This window comes from Oryctolagus cuniculus, chromosome 12 (genome assembly GCF_964237555.1).
Source record: "Oryctolagus cuniculus chromosome 12, mOryCun1.1, whole genome shotgun sequence".
Lineage (NCBI taxonomy): Eukaryota > Metazoa > Chordata > Mammalia > Lagomorpha > Leporidae > Oryctolagus > Oryctolagus cuniculus.
Window position 1 is genome coordinate 18572496 of NC_091443.1, and position 18269 is coordinate 18590764.

Here is an 18269-nt window from a genome sequence, read left to right on the forward strand (position 1 = left end):
CTTTAATGCAGAGTCCAACCACGGAGGCGACAGGATGAGACTGGGCACAAGTTCCATACGTGGCTGTGGGAGGACAAAGCACACTGGGCAGCAGTTGCTTTAAAACTGTTCATTTATTAAAAAAAAAAAAAAAAAAAAAAAAAAGTTTCAGCCACTCTGTATGAGACCCGAATAGGCTTCAGTGATCCGCAGAGACATAAACATTCTTAAATACTAATGCAAGTATTTTAAAACGTCGTTAACACTTCCAAAATGCGGATTTGATAGGAGCAAGAAATAGTGAAACAAAGCACTCTTCAAGAGACCAACTGAAGCGCGCTGGGTCACAGGCGCCCGGCTAGCTCAGTCGGTAGAGCATGGGACTCTTAATCCCAGGGTCGTGGGTTCGAGCCCCACGTTGGGCGCATCTGTTTTTTCTTGATAAAATGCAGACATTTCCTCAGGATCACCCTTGCTGTGAAGGGTTATGAACCGAGATGAATTCAAATACTTTCTGTATTAACCAAATCTCTGGGAATAAGAGGCGTTTTGTAAACGGTAGGCGAGCTGCGCGTGCGCACTGGGAGGCACGCGTCTCCCCCGCCCCCCAGCGCAGAAGAACTGAAAGGCCGCTGTTCAAGACTGGCTCTCTGTGCGATAGTTGCTGACTGAGGGCGGTTTTAGCTCTCAGTACTGTGAGCTCCAAGCGTGGCTCCCGAGATCCGACGTCCCAGCGGCGGGCGGCGCCCCGGGAGGGCCGCGGACGAGGAGGAACCAGCGTGTCCTCCCCAGTTCCCCTTCGGCTTCCGCAATCCGGGGCCGGCCCACGCTCGAGGACCGTCATTATTCACCGGGGGTATGAGGGAGCTGCTGTTCTAGTGAGGGAACCTTGGAGAGCGACGCCCAGAGCGGCGCGGGGCCCTGAGGCGGCAGGCGCGCGCCCGCTGGTGTTTCTCGGCCTGCCAGGACGCGCTCTGTAGGGTTTCCGGGCGGGCTACCGTTGCGCTCCGCTGGTCGGCCCGGGGCAGTGGCCTGCGCCCCGTGCAGCCCACGCCGAGGGCACCGCCTCCGGGAGAACCGGAGCCTGAGCCGCACCGCGGCTTGGGTGTTCGTGCGGTCTTGTGGGGAGGGGTCGGAGGAGGTGGGGGCCGTCCCGAACTGGGTGCTCTGTAGGCGGTGCGGTCAGTCCGGCAGCAAGGGCCCGGGTGTGGCGCTGCACGGAGACCACCGTGTCTGAAGCGGGGCTTCTGTGACAAAGAGGAGGCTCAAAGCGTCGCATCCGGATCTGAATCCGGGTCCGGATCCGCTCGGAACAGCCCCAGGCTTAGCTGCTTGGAAGGAGTGCCTGAGGCAGAGGCCACTTCCGGCCTCGCCCAGCCCACCCCAGAACCGCGTCCCCGGGCCTGCGGCACCGTCACCTCCACTCGGCTGAATCGGATCCACACGGCTTCATCACAGCCGTGCTCGCTCCCCAGGCTGCTGAGAGCCAGGGCTCCCCGATTTCTCCGTCTCCCTAGCTCCTCCTCCGCCCGCCGCCGCTCCTCCCACTGCTGCAGGCACTGTGGCTCTAAACACCAGCGACTGGGACCACGGCTGTGAGCCGCAGCGGTTGGGGTCCCCGCTGCTCCACTCCCCATCCAGCTACTGCATCTGGGAAAGCAGCAGAGGATGGCCCGAATGCCTGGGCCCCTGCTCCCACGTGGGAGACCTGGATGAAGCTCCTGATTCCTGGCTTTGGCCAGGCCCTGCCCCGGCAGTTGGAGCCATTTAGGGGAGTGAATCAGTGCAAGGAAGATCACTCTCTCTCTTAAATAAATAAATCTTTAAAACAACCAGCTCTTGGCTAATTTGCAACTTTGAATTAAGAGAAAGCTCAGCTCTCTCATGTGTCAGATTTCAGTATCTATGAGGAGGTTCAGTAAGTATCTCAAACTCACTGTGCACTTTATTACTGATCGTTGCTCAAAAGCTGTTGAATTAATACATATGTGATGCCAGTGTCACCAGTGGGGGTTTAATCCACTGCGTGGCAATGGCAGCTCTTTTCTTTTTTTAAAGATTTATTGATTTGAAAGGCAGAGTTAGAGAGGCAGAGAGACAGAGAAGTTGGTCTTCCATATGCTGGTTCACTCACTCCCCAAATGGCTACAATGGCCAGAGCTGGTCTGATCCAGAGCTTCTTTCAGGTCTCCCTCGTCAGGGTCAGGGCCAGGGCCCAAGGACTGGGGCCATCTTCTGCTGCTTTCCCAGGCCACAGCAGACAGCTGGATCGGAAGTGGAGCAGCCGGGACTCGAACCCGTGCCCATATGGGATGCCGGCACTGCTTTACAACAGCTCCAGCTCCCAAGTGGCAGCTTTTAACCTGCTGGACCACAACACTGGGCCCCTCTTAACTCTATTAACACAATATTCAGAATAACCCAGTTAAATCAGATCTTGCCATTAGTCCACTAAAAACTCTACAAGAACACCCACTTCAGTAAGTTGTTCTAACTAATCAAAGATTGCTCGCTGCTCCATTTTGCTGACCGTATCTCCTAATGAATTTTTTTTCTCCTTTCTCACTCCAAACCCCTCAGTTATCCTCCTGATTATAAAACATGTTAAGTGTTCCCTTCCTTAGTGTCTTCTTCCGGCTGTTTCTTCTACCTGCATAATCTTCCAAATATATTTTAAAAATCTGTGGAAAACACTTTAGGGGTAGCTGCTGTGGCTATCAGCTTAAGCTGCCACAAGGGACGCCCACATCATGTGCTGGTGTGTCTGGGGTTGACTCCTGTCTCTGCTTTTGATCCAGGCCCTGCGTGGGTCCCTCCACCCATGTGGGAGACCTGGTGTTCCAGGCTGCTGGCTCTGGCCTGGCCAGGTCCTGGCTGTTTTTTTGAGAACTTGGAAAACAAACAAGGGGGTGGAGGACCTCTCTTATCTCTGTCATTCTGCTTTGAAATAAGTAAATCTTTTTTAAAAAAAAAAAAAAATGATTTATTTGTTTATTTATTTGAAAGAGTTAGAGTTGGGGCTCGGAGAAGATCTCCTACTCATTGGTTCACTCCTTAAAGGTTGCCAGGGCTGAGCCAGGCTGAAGCCAGGAGCCAGGAGCCAGGAGCTTCTTCCCGGATGTCTCCCACTGGAATGCAAAGTCCCAAACACTTGGGCCATCTTCCACTGCTTTCCCAGGCACATCAGCGGGCTAGTGGATTAGAAGTGGAGCAGCCAAGACTAAAATCAGTGCCAGTATGGGATGCTGGCATCATAGGTGGCACCTTTACCCATTACATCACAGCACTGGCCCCAATAAACCTTTAAAACAAAAAATAAACTTTTAAAAATCTAAACCCATACATTCTTTTTTCTAATACATATTTTTCATGAAGTTTTTGAAGACCCCATGAATGCATAGATTTCATTTTTTTTTTTCAATTTTAAAGTACGTTCCTGAAAAGTAGGTTTTTGTCTGTTTCATTTGCTGATGTGTTTTAAGCACTTAACTAGCCTCAGCTTACTGGGGCTGCCATAACAAAACATGACAAACTGGAGGCTTACATCACCAAAACCTGCCTTACGGTCTGGGGTCAGAAGCTTGACACCAAGGTGCTGGCTGGGTGAGCGCCTGAGCGCTCTTGCAGAATTCATTCTGCGCTTTTCTCAGCGCCCGGCCTCACGAGCAGCCTCGTGCTCTCTGGCTTGCAGTCGCCTAACTCCCATCTCTGCCGTGGCCGTCACCTGGTGTTTCTCCCCGTGCGTCTTTCTCACATCTCTTCCTCTCCTTATAAGGACACCAGTCCTGTTGGACCAGGGCCCGTGTAATGATCTTATCTTCGTTTGACTGCATCTGCAACTCTGTTTCCAAAGGAGGTCACATTCACAGACAACAGGCATGAGGACTTCAGCATACCTCCTTGTGGGACACAAGTCATCCCAGACACAGGGCTACATTCTTAACCTCAGCCATCAGGGGTCTGCCATTTTAGAATGCATCAGGCTCTATTTCAGCCACAGACCTTGTTTGTATTAGTCAATGAACGTCTCATAAAAAAATCTAAGTTCAACAAAAGTCAGGGTTAATATGAATGCAAAAATAGAAAAAATTGTAAAATTATGTTTACTACAAAAAGAAATGACACTAATAGTGACTCCATAAATGACAACTAGAAGCACACTGATTCCTGACAGTCCCGCTGGGGGGGATCCCAAGTTAAGAAATCGAGGAGCCTTGTTCTTATGAACCTTATATTCCCAAAAGGGAGAGAGGACCTACGTGGAAAAGATTTCCAGATGAAAGCTTTAAGTGCTTCAGCCCCAGATAATGCACCAAAGGAAAGATCTCTACTCTGGGAGAAGGGCGCTGTGGAAAGTCGCAGGCCTAAAGGACAGAGGGATCTCACCGTTAGGGGTAACTGAACTTCCGTAGTTCTTTCACTGGTGTGATGTGGCTTTCAAATTTTCACGATCTGCTCCTGCAGCCTCCTCAGTGAAGTTTTCCTCAACTCCGTGGTCAGAAAACTACACCATTATCAAGCAAGCGACACCTTGTGTGGCACCCAGCAACCCTGTTCAATCATGTGTGGTTGCATCTGTGTCTACTGGCCTTGCAATCCCCCTACAGGCATGATCTGTAACTGCTGTTGCTCTCGGAGGTGCTACATCTATACTCCAAATCTACACAGCAGACACTCAATAATATAGAATGAATCTTTATCTTGGGTTATTAAAGTGACACATAGCGATGAAGCAAAGTTAAAGTATTTTAGAAACTAGAGTCAGGAGTTTGGTGCAGACACAATTTGGGATGCCTGTGCTCCGTAACAGGGTCTCTGGGGGTTCAGCTATGGCTCCATTTCCAACTCCAATTTCCTGCTGATGCATATCTTGAAAGACAGCAGGTGATGGTGCAAATACTTGGGCCCTGTCACCCATGTGGGAGACCTGGAATGAGTTCTAGGCTTCTGGCTTCAGCCTGAACCAGCACTTGCTGGCATTTGGGGATTGAACCAGTGGAGATATGACTTTCAAATAAATAATAAATCTTTTTAAAAAGTAAGACATGGGGCCAGTGCCGTGGCGCAGTAGGTTAATCCTCTGCCTGTGGCACCGGCATCCCATATGGGTTCTAGTCCTGGCTGCTCCTCTTCCAATCCAGCTCTCTGCTATGGCCTGGGAAAGCAATGGAAGATGGCCCAAGTGCTTGGGCCCCTGCACCAGCATGGGAGACCGAGAAGCAGCTCCTGGCTCCTGGCTTCTGATCGGCATAGCTCTGACCGTTGTGGCCATTTGGGGAGTGAACCAATGGCAGGAAGACCTTTCTCTCTGTCTCTCCCTCTCACTGTCTGAAACTCTACTTCTCAAATAAATAAATAAAATCTTCAAAAAAAAAAAAGACACAAAAATCTATTAATTAACCCTTCCTATTCTTAATGCCAGGAAGGCTCATTCAAGTGTTTTGTTGGTGGACATACAGAGCAGGAAATGTATCAATTCCTATTTTGTCTTCAGAAATATAAATACATCGAGTACCTAGAAAGAATGAAAGCAACAAATTTTCACCAAGACGTAGTGCATTAAAAACAAATGAAGAAAAAGGAAGCCTCTGACTTGAGAAGATACACAGCACAAACCGGAGGGTCAGCGACATTGTGAGTACATGTTCATAAAGCTGGGGAAGCTCTGTATAAACACAAAAGCTTCGTTCTTTGAAAAGACAGTAGAAGGGCCGGCGCCGCGGCTCACTAGGCTAATCCTCCGCCTAGCGGCGCCGGCACACCGGGTTCTAGTCCCGGTCGGGGCGCCGGATTCTGTCCTGGTTGCCCCTCTTCCAGGCCAGCCCTCTGCTGTGGCCAGGGAGTGCAGTGGAGGATGGCCCAGGTGCTTGGGCCCTGCACCCCATGGGAGACCAGGAAAAGCACCTGGCTCCTGGCTCCTGCCATCGGATCAGCGCGGTGCGCCGGCCGCAGCGCGCTGGCCGCGGCGGCCATTGGAGGGTGAACCAACGGCAAAGGAAGACCTTTCTCTCTGTCTCTCTCTCTCACTGTCCACTCTGCCTGTCAAAAAAAAAAAGAAAAAAGAAAAGACAGTAGAATTGTTTGTAAAAGAAACTGAAATTAAAAACTGAACATCTCCACACTTGGCTTACCATGTGTTTGATTCGGCTACCAACAATCGAAGTCCACTTCTGGGAGAGAGCACTACTATAATAAAGACATGGAAACACCAAATCAAAAGACTTCAGGAGCCAGAGGCGCTGTGGTACAGTGGATAGAGCTGCCACCTGCGGCGCCGGCATCCCACATGGGCGCTGGTTCAAGTGCCGGCTGCCCCTCTTCCCATCCAGCTCTCTGCTGTGGCCTGGGAAAGCAGTAGAAGACGGCCCAAGTGCTTAGGCTCCTGCACCCGTGTGGGACCCAGAAGAAGCTCCTGGCTCCTGGCTTCAGACTGACGCAGCTCCGGCTGTTACAGCCACCTGGGGAGTGAACCAGAGCATGGAAGACTTCTCTCTCTGCTCCCTGTAACTCTGCCTTTCAAATAAATAAATAAATCTTAAAAAAAAAAAAAAAAAAGACTTTAAAAATAGAACCATGTTACTATTTGAAATAATTGGAATAAAATAACTGCTGAAAATAATAAAATTAATGGGGCACACCATAGCCAGGACAGACCATGGGAACTGTGGGGGAACAACGTCATCAAATTTTTTGAAAAATGGACCACTGTATAACAAATTTCCAAAAGTAAACTGCTTTTCTATATTTTATTGATACAAATACAACAAATCATATGTGTCAGCTACCATTTTTTCACAAGGAAAACAAAGTCAAAAGAATAAAATATTAATGCAAAGAGTAAATACAGAATTTCTTTCACTTGCATGAAACTAGTCTATAGCAAGCCATCCTACCTATTTTGTACAATTTGCTTGTAACTATTTAAAATGAAGCAAAATTAAATTGTAATCAAACTTTTATTTCTCAGTGGAAAATGCCCTCTTCATCAGAGGCGGCTGGTTTTTCCCGACATCAAACATCATTTCCAAAGGTGGGTTATTGAGAGAACACCAATCAGGAATTCGGCCCGTTTGAAAATAATATTCCTTTGAAATGGAACGGCTCCCAAGTATATCTTGCAATGCTCCGAAAATAGCACCTGTGTGGTAGAAACATTTTTATAGCTAAGATGAAAACAACCAGAAAAACGTTATGCATGCCTACATCCCCTTCAGAGAGACAACAGCGGACTGGTGAGAGTCAGCAATGCACATGCGCAGTCTCCAAATTCCACCTACGCTGCTCCGCATCGTACCCTTGGAATAGTCTAAGCCACACTCCTGTGTAAAACTCCCAAAGTGAAATGACTTCCAGCAGACCGTAGTCAGTATGATAACAAGCAGTCCTGTTTCTAAGTGCGAGCGAGCACAGGGAGGTGCTCAGTTTTCTTTGCTGCAACTCCAAAGTTACACGTGAACAAGTAAAATGGTGCTGCCAAACCCAGTAAGTGTTGTTACAACGTCCTAACATTCCATACAGAAGACCTATGAAGACCACAAGGCAGTCTTTAAAAAATAATTTATAGTTACTAAATACTCTGATCCAAAATTTCTCTCTGGAACTACAATTCTGATGCCCATCAGTGTAATTGCATCAAAGAAGTCAATCACCGGGGGCCAGCGCTGTGGCGCAGTAGGTTAATCCTCCGCCTGCGGCACCGGCATCCCATATGGGTACCGGTTCTAGTCCCAGCTGCTCCACTTCCAATCCAGCCCTCTGCTATGGCCTGGGATAGCACTAGAAGATGGCCCAAGTCCTTGGGTCCCTGCACCCATGTGAGACCGGGAAGAAGCTCCTGGCTCCTGATCGGTGTAGCTCCGCCTGTTGCAGCCACTTGGGGAGTGAACCATCGGACGGAAGACCTTTCTCTCTGTCTCTCCCTCTCACTGTCTGTAACTCTACCTCTCAAATAAATAAATAAAATCTTAAAAAAAAAAAAAAGAAATCAATCACAAAGTGGAACTTATAAGGGACCAGTTTTCATTTGCGGCTCACTAGCTTTGGAAGGAATTCAAATGTTTTCAGCAATGGTAGCATCATTGAAATAAATTCACTGCTTTCACTATTCTAAGAGATGACTAATTGGATAAGGAAATATACTCAAATCACAGTACACATGTCAAAAAAAATAAGCACATAACTGAAAATCAATGTGATTTAAGGAAAGGCCAATGCTCTAAGAAAATATTTAATAGTTGCATTTATTAAGTGGCCAATCTTGAACACTGAATATATATTCTATATATCCATTAGTAATGCCATTCAGGAAGCAACTGATACGTGATCATTATATTTACAAAAAGTTCTTACCTCCCAACCAAGCCACACAATTAGCCTTTGCAGGTGGCGTATGAATTCGGAACGTCTTGGTGCCAAGTGCCTTTTTATATTTTGGTTTTTCTACCAGATACCGTATTTCTGCAAGCAATCTATGGAGAAATCCTGGCAACATGGACGTGCCGCCTATGACCACCAAGTTCTCTGCTAGCTGCTTCCTGGTGTCTATTGGACACTGTAATTAAAGAGAAAAAAAAAAAAAAGGATTTATCCTTAACTGTACAAATAAAACCACTAGAATACTACAATACACACTCGAGCACACATCACTTTTTAAAGATTGGTGTTTTAAAAATTAATGGTATAGAATTTTTAATTAAACAGGACATATGGCAGTAATATGCAAGTGTTCTTATTTTCAAGGTAAAATGAGTTGGGCAAGGTATGAGAAGAAAATTTTCTTTTTATAGCAAGGAAAGCATGTGGGAACTTAATTCTTCTCTGCTGTTATCTTCACGGCTTTATTCCTAGAGGAACTTGTTGAATAGGAAAACAAGACTCAGAAAAATCATGTTTCCAGGGTGGGCTGTGATGGGATACAGGAGGTGACGTTGCCGCTTGGGCCACCCGCATCCCAAATCCCAGTGCCAGTGTGAGACCAGCTGTGCTCCCCATCCAGCTTCCCACCTGGGAAAGCAGCAATGGCCCCAGTGCTCAGGCCCCTGCCACCCAAGTGGGAGACCTGAGTGGAGTTTCTGGCTCCTCACTCCAGCCTGGCCCAGCCAGCACTCTGGCATGCATTTGGGGAGTGAACCAGCAGATGAAAGATATTTCTTTCCCTCTCACTCTGTCACTTAACCTTCCAAATAAATAAATATATATTTTTTCTAGGACAGGCAGAGTTAGACAGTGAGAGAGACAGAGTCAAAGGTCTTCCTTCCGTTGGTTCACCCCCAAAATGGCCGCTACAGCCGGTGTGCTGCACCGATCTGAAGCCAGGAGCCAGGTGCTTCCTCCTGGTCTCCCACGCGGGTGCAGGGCCCAAGCACTTGGGCCATCCTCCACTGCCTTCCCAGGCCACAGCAGAGAGCTGGACTGGAAGAGCAACAGGGACAGAACCGGCGCCCCAACCAGGACTAGAACTCAGGGTGCCGGCACTGCAGGCAGAGGACCAGCCCAGTGAGCTGCGATGCCGGCCAATAAATATATCTTTAAAATAAAAAAAGAAACATTATGTTTCTCCATCGGTTTTGGGAATTGGGAATGATAAAGTCGGGCATGAGGAGCCCAAGAGGCAGACGGAACCTCTTCTAAGGCGAGGGTGGTGCACATGGAGTCCTGTTACTACGCAGCCATTCGGCGAGAGACATGGTACATGTGCCCCGTGGGGTCTAAAATTCAGTACCACACAAACCTGAATGTGGAGGAACCACAGGCATACTAGGCATAAAACAAACATCTGGTACCCCTGCTCTGACAAAAATGTCTACGTCAGAAGCACTCATGTCCCTGGTTTGAAATGTTGCAGGTACTATAACTCAGTGCTAAAGGAAAAGCCATTAATTGTAAGATTTAACATAAAAGTTTAAAGAGTAAAACAATTTAAAAGGTTAAGAAGGAACCGTATTCTGTATAGAAGAGTAAAAGTCAAGTAGCACACAAGTTAGTGGTACAAGAGATTTAAAAACAAACCTCTCACTCCCACATTTCTTTATTCTTAAAATAAAATAATATAGGACAAAAACTGCTATTTGCTTAAAATGGCTACAACAAAAATATAGATATATTCTTTATATGTACAGGTTCTCTCTATGTAATATAAAATGTTCTTTAAATGACTATTGTAATAAAGGGAAAACTTTCATAAACTAAATACCTGTATGAGGGAATCCAGTATTAAGGTGGCAACTGATTTCTCTTCATTATCTTGCTCAAAAAGGATTTCCACAACTGAATCTCTGATAACATTAAAAACAAAATACTTTGTTGGTATCGCATAATACAGAACATACTAGTAGTTTTTGAGACCAAATATTTTTAATACCAGTTCTGTTATTAATGTAGAATGATCATTAAAGATTACATAAAGATACTCTCATTTGTGAATGGAAAGAATGATATTATCTACCCTCCACAGGGGGCTGGAGTGAGGATTCAATAAGATAATGGAACAAGACCTGGTATACAGGAGGCATTCCCTAGGTATCAGCTGCTACTTTAACTACATGCACACTGACAAGTTTTGTGTTCAGTAATACCTCCCAGCACCTAAAAGCAGAAAATACACAGTCTTCTATAAAAGTCAGTAAGGCTCAACAAGCAGAGTAGTGTGACGTATCATCAAACATTTAAAAACAAAATACCCCTCATATTTGTTTTTAAAATAAACGGCAGGACTGCTAGTTGCCTAACAAAGTATCCATTTTCCATTTTCCCATTGGTTCTGAAATTAAAAGAACTTTCTCTTAGAGCAGTTTGTGGAAGATCTCTGTGGTGATAGAACATTTCTGTATCTCTTTAAAATAATGCATACCATATTTTGACATATTATACATAGTAAAATAATTACTACCGTCAAGCACATTAATCTATACATCACCTTCCATAGTTAGTTTTTTAACAGTAAGAGCACCTAGAATCTATTCTCTTTGCAAATTTTCTGTAAATGACACATTAGGGGTAGCGTTATAAAGCAGCGGGTTAAGCTGCTGAGCTGACACCCCTATTGGGAGTGCTGGCTTGAGTCCTAGCTACTGTGCTTCTGATCCAGCTTCCTGCTAATGTGTCTGTGAAGGCAGCTGATGATCGCCCAAGTACTTGGGTCCCTGTCACCATGTGGGAGATCAGGATGGAGTTCCTGACTTTTGACTTTGGCACAGTCCAGCCCTAGCTGTCGTGGTCTTTAGAGAATGAACCAGTATATAGATGTGTCTGTCTCTTTGTCACACAGAGACACAAAATACATATGTATAAATACTATATTAATTAGGGGCTGGCGCTGTGGCGCAGCAGGTTAAAGCACTGGCCTGAAGCGCCAGCATCCCATATGAGTGCCAGTTGGAGTCCCAGCTGCTCTTCTTCCGATCCAGCTCTCTACTATGGCCTGGGAAAGCAGTAGAAGATGGCGCAAGTCCTTGGGCCCCTGCACCCACGTGGGAGACCCGGAGGAAGCTCCTGGTTCTTGCCTTCAGATCGGCACAGCTCTGGCCGTTGTGGCCATCTGAGGAGTGAACCAGTGGATAGAAGACCTCTTTCTCTGTCTCTAACTAACTCTCTTTTTTTTTTTTTTTTTGGACAGGCAGAGTGGACAGTGAGAGAGACAGAGAGAAAGGTCTTCCTTTGCCGTTGGTTCACCCTCCAATGGCCGCTGCGGCCGGTGCGCTGCGGCCGGCACACCGCACTGATCCGATGGCAGGAGCCAGGTACTTCTCCTGGTCTCCCATGGGGTGCAGGGCCCAAGGACTTGGGCCATCCTCCACTGCACTCCCTGGCCACAGCAGAGAGCTGTACAGGAAGAGGGGCAACCGGGACAGAATCCGGCGCCCCGACCGGGACTAGAACCCGGTATGCCAGCGCCGCTAGGTGGAGGATTAGCCTAGTGAGCCGCGGCGCCGGCCTCTAACTCTCTTTCAAATAAATAAAATAAATCTTTTAAAAAATACTGTATTAATTATAGTTCTTATGTGGTAATTAGCTCTCCAGACTTATTTATCCTACCTAAATGCAAGTTTGTGTCCTCTGACCTACTTTTTCTATTTTATAAACTAGAAATAGAAAGTTCTCTTTATTTTGAAAAAATGTAGATTTTGCCTTCCTAACATTGATTCTTCTTTTTTTTTTTTTTAAGATTTATTTATTTATTTGAAAGAGTTAGGGAGAGAGAAGAGAGGCAGAGAGAAAGAAAAGTCTTCCATCTGCTGGTTCACTCCCTGATTGACCACAATGGCCGGAGCTGCACTGATCCAAAGCCAGGTGCCAGGAGCTTCTTCTGGGTCTCCCACGCAGGTTCAGGGGCCCAAGGCCATAGCAGAGAGCTGGATTGGAAGTGGAGCAGCCGGGACTTGAACGGTGCCCATATGGGAAACCAGCACTGCAGGTGGCGGCTTTACCTGCTAAGCCACAGCGCCAGCCCCATCCTACTTTGTTCATTTCGCGTCCCATCCTACCCCTCTCCCCTGGTAACCAACATTTTCTGTTTCTAGATATTCAATATAAGTGGGATCAAGCTAAATTTTTCATTCTGTGTCTGGCAATAGTTCTGTATCTTGATTGTTGTAGTGATCACAGAAATCTACATGACAAAATCACACAGATCCATGCATATATTTCACACCAACCTTGACACTATAGTACCGCTGTGTAAGATGGAACCACTGGGGAAAACGGAAAGGGTGAATGGGACCTCTCTGTGATATCTTTTGCAATTGCCCATTTATCTATAACTATTTGAAAAAAAGGTTAGAATTTCATTTCTAAGCTGGATATATTGCACTGTTCACCTCAGACAACAGGTGAAACTGTATTTACCAGCCTCACTGGCAGCTACATGTGACACACCAGACACTGACGTGGAGGCAGAAGTGATACATGGGACTCCAGAAACTCTCCTTAAAAGGAGAGGAAAGCGCTGTGTTCTTCCCCTTTCAGGACCACTTGCTTGCACACAGACAGGGCAGCTGTAGTTGTGACTCCGGCAGGCATCCTGGACCACAAAGGCAAGGGCTGCACTCCAGAGATGAGGGCGGGAAGGGCCCTGGACCACCCACCTCTGAACTTTTTTTAAAAAGAGAGATAAACGTCTGTCTTGTTGAAGCCATTATCTTCAGGTTTGTACAATGTTGTGGCTAAAACAAATCCTGGTCAATCTAACACAAAACTAACAAATATATGCATGCATGTGTAAACTCTGATTTTATAAAATTCTGATCATATTATATTACTTTTAAAGTGTTTCTAAAAATCTTTTCAAAATATAAAATTCTCTTCATGAGACTCCACCTACTGCCTAACTCCCTCCATTTCATCATTAAATCCATGCATGCAAAAGATTTTCTAAAAAGTTCAGGAAAAATGTGTATTACAAAAATGCTATGCACTGACTTCAGATATTTTTGCATCAAAATAAACTTGTCTTTTGTCGCTCCCCCTCTTCGCGGAGGAGCGACACTAAACCCTGCCTAGGCTTCATATCCGAGTCACAGCACCATTATGTCGCTCCCCGTCTTCGTGGAGGAACGACACAGGACCCTGCGCTGTTCTTTTGTCTGCTCGGCCCTCCCCGGGTTTGCTGCTGGTTCTTCCCGGGTTGGCTACCGTCCCTTCTACCTCCGTGGAAGGGCGGTTCCCCCTGCCACCTTCCCCACTTCCGCGGGGGAGCGGCACACTGCCGGCCGGCTCTCTCGGGGGCTGCTCAGGTGTTCCTTCAGATAGATGTTCCTGGTGCATGTTGTCTCTCTCCTCCTTTATAGTCCTCTTCCGCCAATCCCAACTCTGCTACCCACACGCCGAGTACGCTGCTCTCCTCCAATCAGGAGCAGGTCCTACAGTTTATTGGTTGAACTGGAGGCAGCTGTGTAGAAGCTGTTTCCTCCTCTCCCAGCGCCATATTGTGGGAGAGCAGATGCATAGAATAAGTCTTAATTCCAGTAACTTAGTCTAGTCCGAGTTGCTCCCAGTTGCTCCCCACAGTCTTTTAATTATATTTTCCCACAAACTCCTTTAAGTATACTCATATAATTTAATTATTACTTAGCTAATGAAATATTAAGGTGTAAACAAGTTGTTCTCTCTTTGAAAACTGTTGAATGCTCTGGAAAAACAAAATGCTTTAAAATTTTTTTCCTTTTATTTGAAAGTCAGAAAGAGAGAGACAGAGACAGAGACAGAAAGAGATTTTCCATCTGCTGGTTCACTCCCCAGTTGGCTACAACAGCTGGGACTGATTGAGGCTGAAGCCAAGAGCCAGGAGTTTCTTCCAGGTCTCCCAGGTGCACAGCAGGGGCCCAAGCACTTGGGCCATCTTTCACTGCTTTTCGCAGGCCATCAGCATGGAGCTGGATTGGAATTGGAGTATTCAGGATGCAAACCGTCGTTCATATGGGATGCCAGCACTGCAGGCAATGGTTCTACCTGCTATGCCACAGTGCTGGTCCCTAAAAAATCTTTTTAATATAGGTGAGGCAAGAAGCCGGCACTGTGGTGTAGTGGGTAAACCCACTGCCTCCAGTGCCGGCATCCCATATGGGTACCATTTCGAGTCCCGGCTGCTCTACTTCTGATCCAACTCTCTGCTATGGCCTGGGAAAGCAGTAGAAGATTGCCCATGTGCTTGGGCCCCTTCACTCACATGAGAGACCCAGAAGAAGCTCCTGGCTCCTGGCTTCAGATAGGCACAGGTGTGACTGTTGCGGCCAATTGGGGAGTGAACCAGTGGATGGAAGACCTCTCTTTCTCTCTGCCTCTCCTTCTCTCTCTGTGTAACTCTTTCAAATAAATAAATACATAAATACATAAATCTTTAATATAGGTGATGCAAATGTAAAAGTCTAGAAGAAAGTCAATTAGAAAGATTCTGTATCAAGACTAATTCACAGCAACTTTAAGTTCTCATTGTACTTAATAACAAAAAAACCCTAGAAATCATAAACCATGATTTATGTAAATTTACATAAATTTACATTTATGTAAATTTACATAAACCATGGTTTATGTAAATTCAACTGAGAACTCTATAAGCACTTATCTTCAAAGAAAAAAATCTTTAAAAAAAAGTCTGGCAAATAAGCATTTATTTATAAATTTTATTTTATTTTGAAAGCTTTATTTATTTACTTGAAAGGCAGAGTTACAGAGTGGGGAGAAACAGAGAAAGAGATCTTCCATCCGTTTGTTTACTCCCCAAAAGGCCATAATAGCTGGGGCTGGGTCAGGCCAAAGCCAGGAATCTGGAACTCCACTAGGGTCTCCCACATGGGTGTCAGGAGCCCTAGCACTTGGGCCATCTTGCATGGCCTTCTCAGGCACATTAGCAGGGGGCTGGATTGGAAGGGGAGCAGCTGAGACTCAAATTGCCACAATGCTAACCACTAATAAATTTTAAACAAAATGTTTACCATATACCTTTGTTTTTTGTTGTTGTTTGTTTTTTTTTTTTTAAAATAAAAGGTCCTCTACTTTAACTCTTCTTTTGATTTATCCACTAATCACTGGTTGGGACTCTATATAAATAGAAGATTTCACTGGAGCTAGACCTTTTGGTAGGAAAAACATGGGAGCAAACAACTGTAAATTAATGTGGTTTGGAATGAGAAGCAGTGGCTTCCTTTATTCTCAATATATTTTCCTATTATTTAGTAACAAAAAAACCCTGGTTTTCCTTAAATATTCATTTTCTTCTCTAATTCTAGGTACCACAAAGCATTCAAGAGGAAATTTAAATGGCTGGCACCGCGGCTCACTAGGCTAATCCTCCGCCTTGCGGCGCCGGCACACCAGGTTCTAGTCCCGGTCGCTCCTCTTCCAGGCCAAGTCTCTGCTGTGGCCCAGGAGTGCAGTGGAGGATGGCCCAAGTGCTTGGGACCTGCACACACATGGGAGAGCAGGAGAAGCACCTGGCTCCTGGCTTCGGATCAGCGCAGTGCGCCGGCCGGCACAGCGGCCATTGGGGGGTGAACCAACGGAAAAGGAAGACCTTTCTCTCTCTCTCTCTCTCTCTCTCTCTCTCACTGTCCACTCTGCCTGTTCAAAACAAAATTAAAAAAAAAAAAAACATTTATGTTAAATTGGTAGGTAATACTGAAGTAAAGGCTTGTAGAAACATTTTTAAAAGCCCCAAATAATAAATAAACTTCATTATTTTGCTCATAAAAATTAAGGTCTAACCTGATTGATCCTAGGACATGTAAGATCTTCTCTCCATCTAATGGATAGTCAACGTTCGGGGGTGGTGAGGGACGCTGAAATATAAATATCATTAGCATTTAAGTCTCATGTGTTGAAACCTCTGAAAAAAGAAAATATTTGTCTTTACAACTCACCTCACTATTCCCATCAACATTAAATTTTGCTGCTTGGATTTTAAGTCCACGCTTCAGATCACTTACAAAGCAAGTGCGTACTTAAGAGGAAGGAAGAAAAGATGAGCTCATTAGGGTTTGTGATTAACTGGCCAGAGTAAATTGAACCCAAGTCCCAGTGAAAACATGTCTACCCAAGTTGGTAGGCTAATCATCTATTCCTTCAGATTTTATAAATTCCATTCCTGTCATTAGTTAGCTAATGATAATTTATTCATATATAAAAAACTTTTTCAGTCACTGAGGAGTCATAGCACACACTGTTTATTCAGTTCATCTTCTGTGAACTATTTAAAAAAAAAATCACCTTGGACCAAACTATTATGTTATCTGATATTTCCTATTTGAGGAGTTTTTCTAAAAGGTCATGGAAAGTGTATATTATGAAAAAACCATGCATGTACTTGTACCAAAATAAACTTACCTCTTAATTCTATTTTTTATAAGCTTTATGAAGTATACTTATAAAAACATTATCACAATAAAAATTTATTATGAAAATGCAAACGATTTTATTGAATCTTTTCATAAGATGGTATGCAGTGGATTTCATTCACTAATATAAAAACATTAGCATACACAATATGTTAATACTCTAGGTAGTGAACCAGTCACTAAAGTTGCTTCATAGATACTTGGCAAAGGCAAGTGGCTTTGGTTAAAGTAACCAAATTAAACTGAATTAAAAATCCAAGAGCAGATAAAAGAATTTTTAAATAACTGAAAGAAAAATGGAGATAATTTAATGACATTTAAGTAAGATAATGAATATGCGTACGTGTGCCCAGGTATTTATTTTTTTTGACAGGCAGACTGGACAGTGAGAGAGAGAGAGAGAGAGAGAGAGAGAGAGAGAAAGGTCTTCCTTTGCCGTTGGTTCACCCCTCAATGGCCGTGGCAGCAGGCGCACCGCGCTGATCCGATGGCAGGAGCCAGGAGCCAGGTGCTTCTCCTGGTCTCCCATGGGGTGCAGGGCCCAAGCACTTGGGCCATCCTCCACTGCCCTCCAGGGCCACAGCAGAGAGCTGGCCTGGAAGAGGAGCAACCGGGACAGAATCCAGCGCCCCGACCGGGACTAGAACCCAGTGTGCCGGCGCCGTAGGCGGAGGATTAGCCTACTGAGCTGCAGCGCTGGCCCTGCCCAGGTATTTTTAAACAGAAATGGGTTTCTACCATATCTACTATTCAACAATGCACTTTTTACTTAGCATATGGATATCCTTCCAAATCAGTATATCTAATTCTTACTTTCTAATAGCTGCATAGTATTCCACCATACTTAATTAAATGTTTCCATTTTACATGGAATACACACTTTCAATTTTAATAAATATAGCAGATTGCTTTCTAAAAAGGTTAGTTTGTAATCTTTACTGCCTATACACAATTTTCCCAGTACTGACAATTTATCTCTGCTAAGCTGATGTTTCCGTAACTAAAGGGGAAAGTTACATATTTTTTTACAAGTTGGAGGTCATATGCATAGAAACATCCCATGAGATCAACAAATTTTGTATCAGAGATAAGACTGGAAGAAAAGAAAGGAGTCTATTCATTTTGCTTGAAAAACTTCTGTGTTATTTGAGCTACTGTGATAAGCATTACAAATGTCTGAAACTGGTAGGCACCGCGGCTCACTAGGCTAATCCTCTGCCTGTGGCGCTGGTACCCTGGGTTCTAGTCCCAGTCGGGGCGCCTGATTCTGTCCCGGTTGCTCCTCTTCCAGTCCATCTCTCTGTTGTGGCCTGGGAAGGCAGTGGAGGATGGCCCAAGTGCTTGGGCCCTGCATCTGCATGGGAGACTAGGAGGAAGCACCTGGCTCCTGGCTTCAGATCAGCGCAGCATGCCGGCTGCAGTGGCCATTTTGGGGGTGAACCAATGGAAAAAGGAAGACTTTCT

General features: G+C 45.3%; 1 protein-coding gene and 1 non-coding gene across 5 annotated transcripts in view; one reads left to right on the plus strand and one right to left on the minus strand.

Annotated features, from left to right (window-relative positions):
* Nucleotides 1-331: 331 nt before the first annotated feature.
* TRNAK-CUU (transfer RNA lysine (anticodon CUU)) lies at nucleotides 332-404 on the plus strand. Its single transcript has one exon. It is a non-coding gene; the product is annotated as a tRNA-Lys (tRNA).
* Nucleotides 405-6696: 6292 nt separating this feature from the next.
* ACTR10 (actin related protein 10) overlaps nucleotides 6697-18269 on the minus strand; it is a 32776-nt gene continuing 21203 nt past the window's right edge. For all 4 annotated transcript variants that reach the window (XM_070053595.1, XM_070053594.1, XM_070053596.1 and 1 more), the window contains 5 exons: nucleotides 16332-16411; nucleotides 16177-16250; nucleotides 10172-10253; nucleotides 8329-8530; nucleotides 6697-7117 (listed from right to left, as the gene is read on the minus strand). In XM_070053595.1, coding sequence (XP_069909696.1) covers nucleotides 6936-7117; nucleotides 8329-8530; nucleotides 10172-10253; nucleotides 16177-16250; nucleotides 16332-16411 — 620 coding nt within the window. In that variant the 3' untranslated portion in view covers nucleotides 6697-6935. The remainder of the gene's footprint in view (nucleotides 7118-8328; nucleotides 8531-10171; nucleotides 10254-16176; nucleotides 16251-16331; nucleotides 16412-18269) is intronic.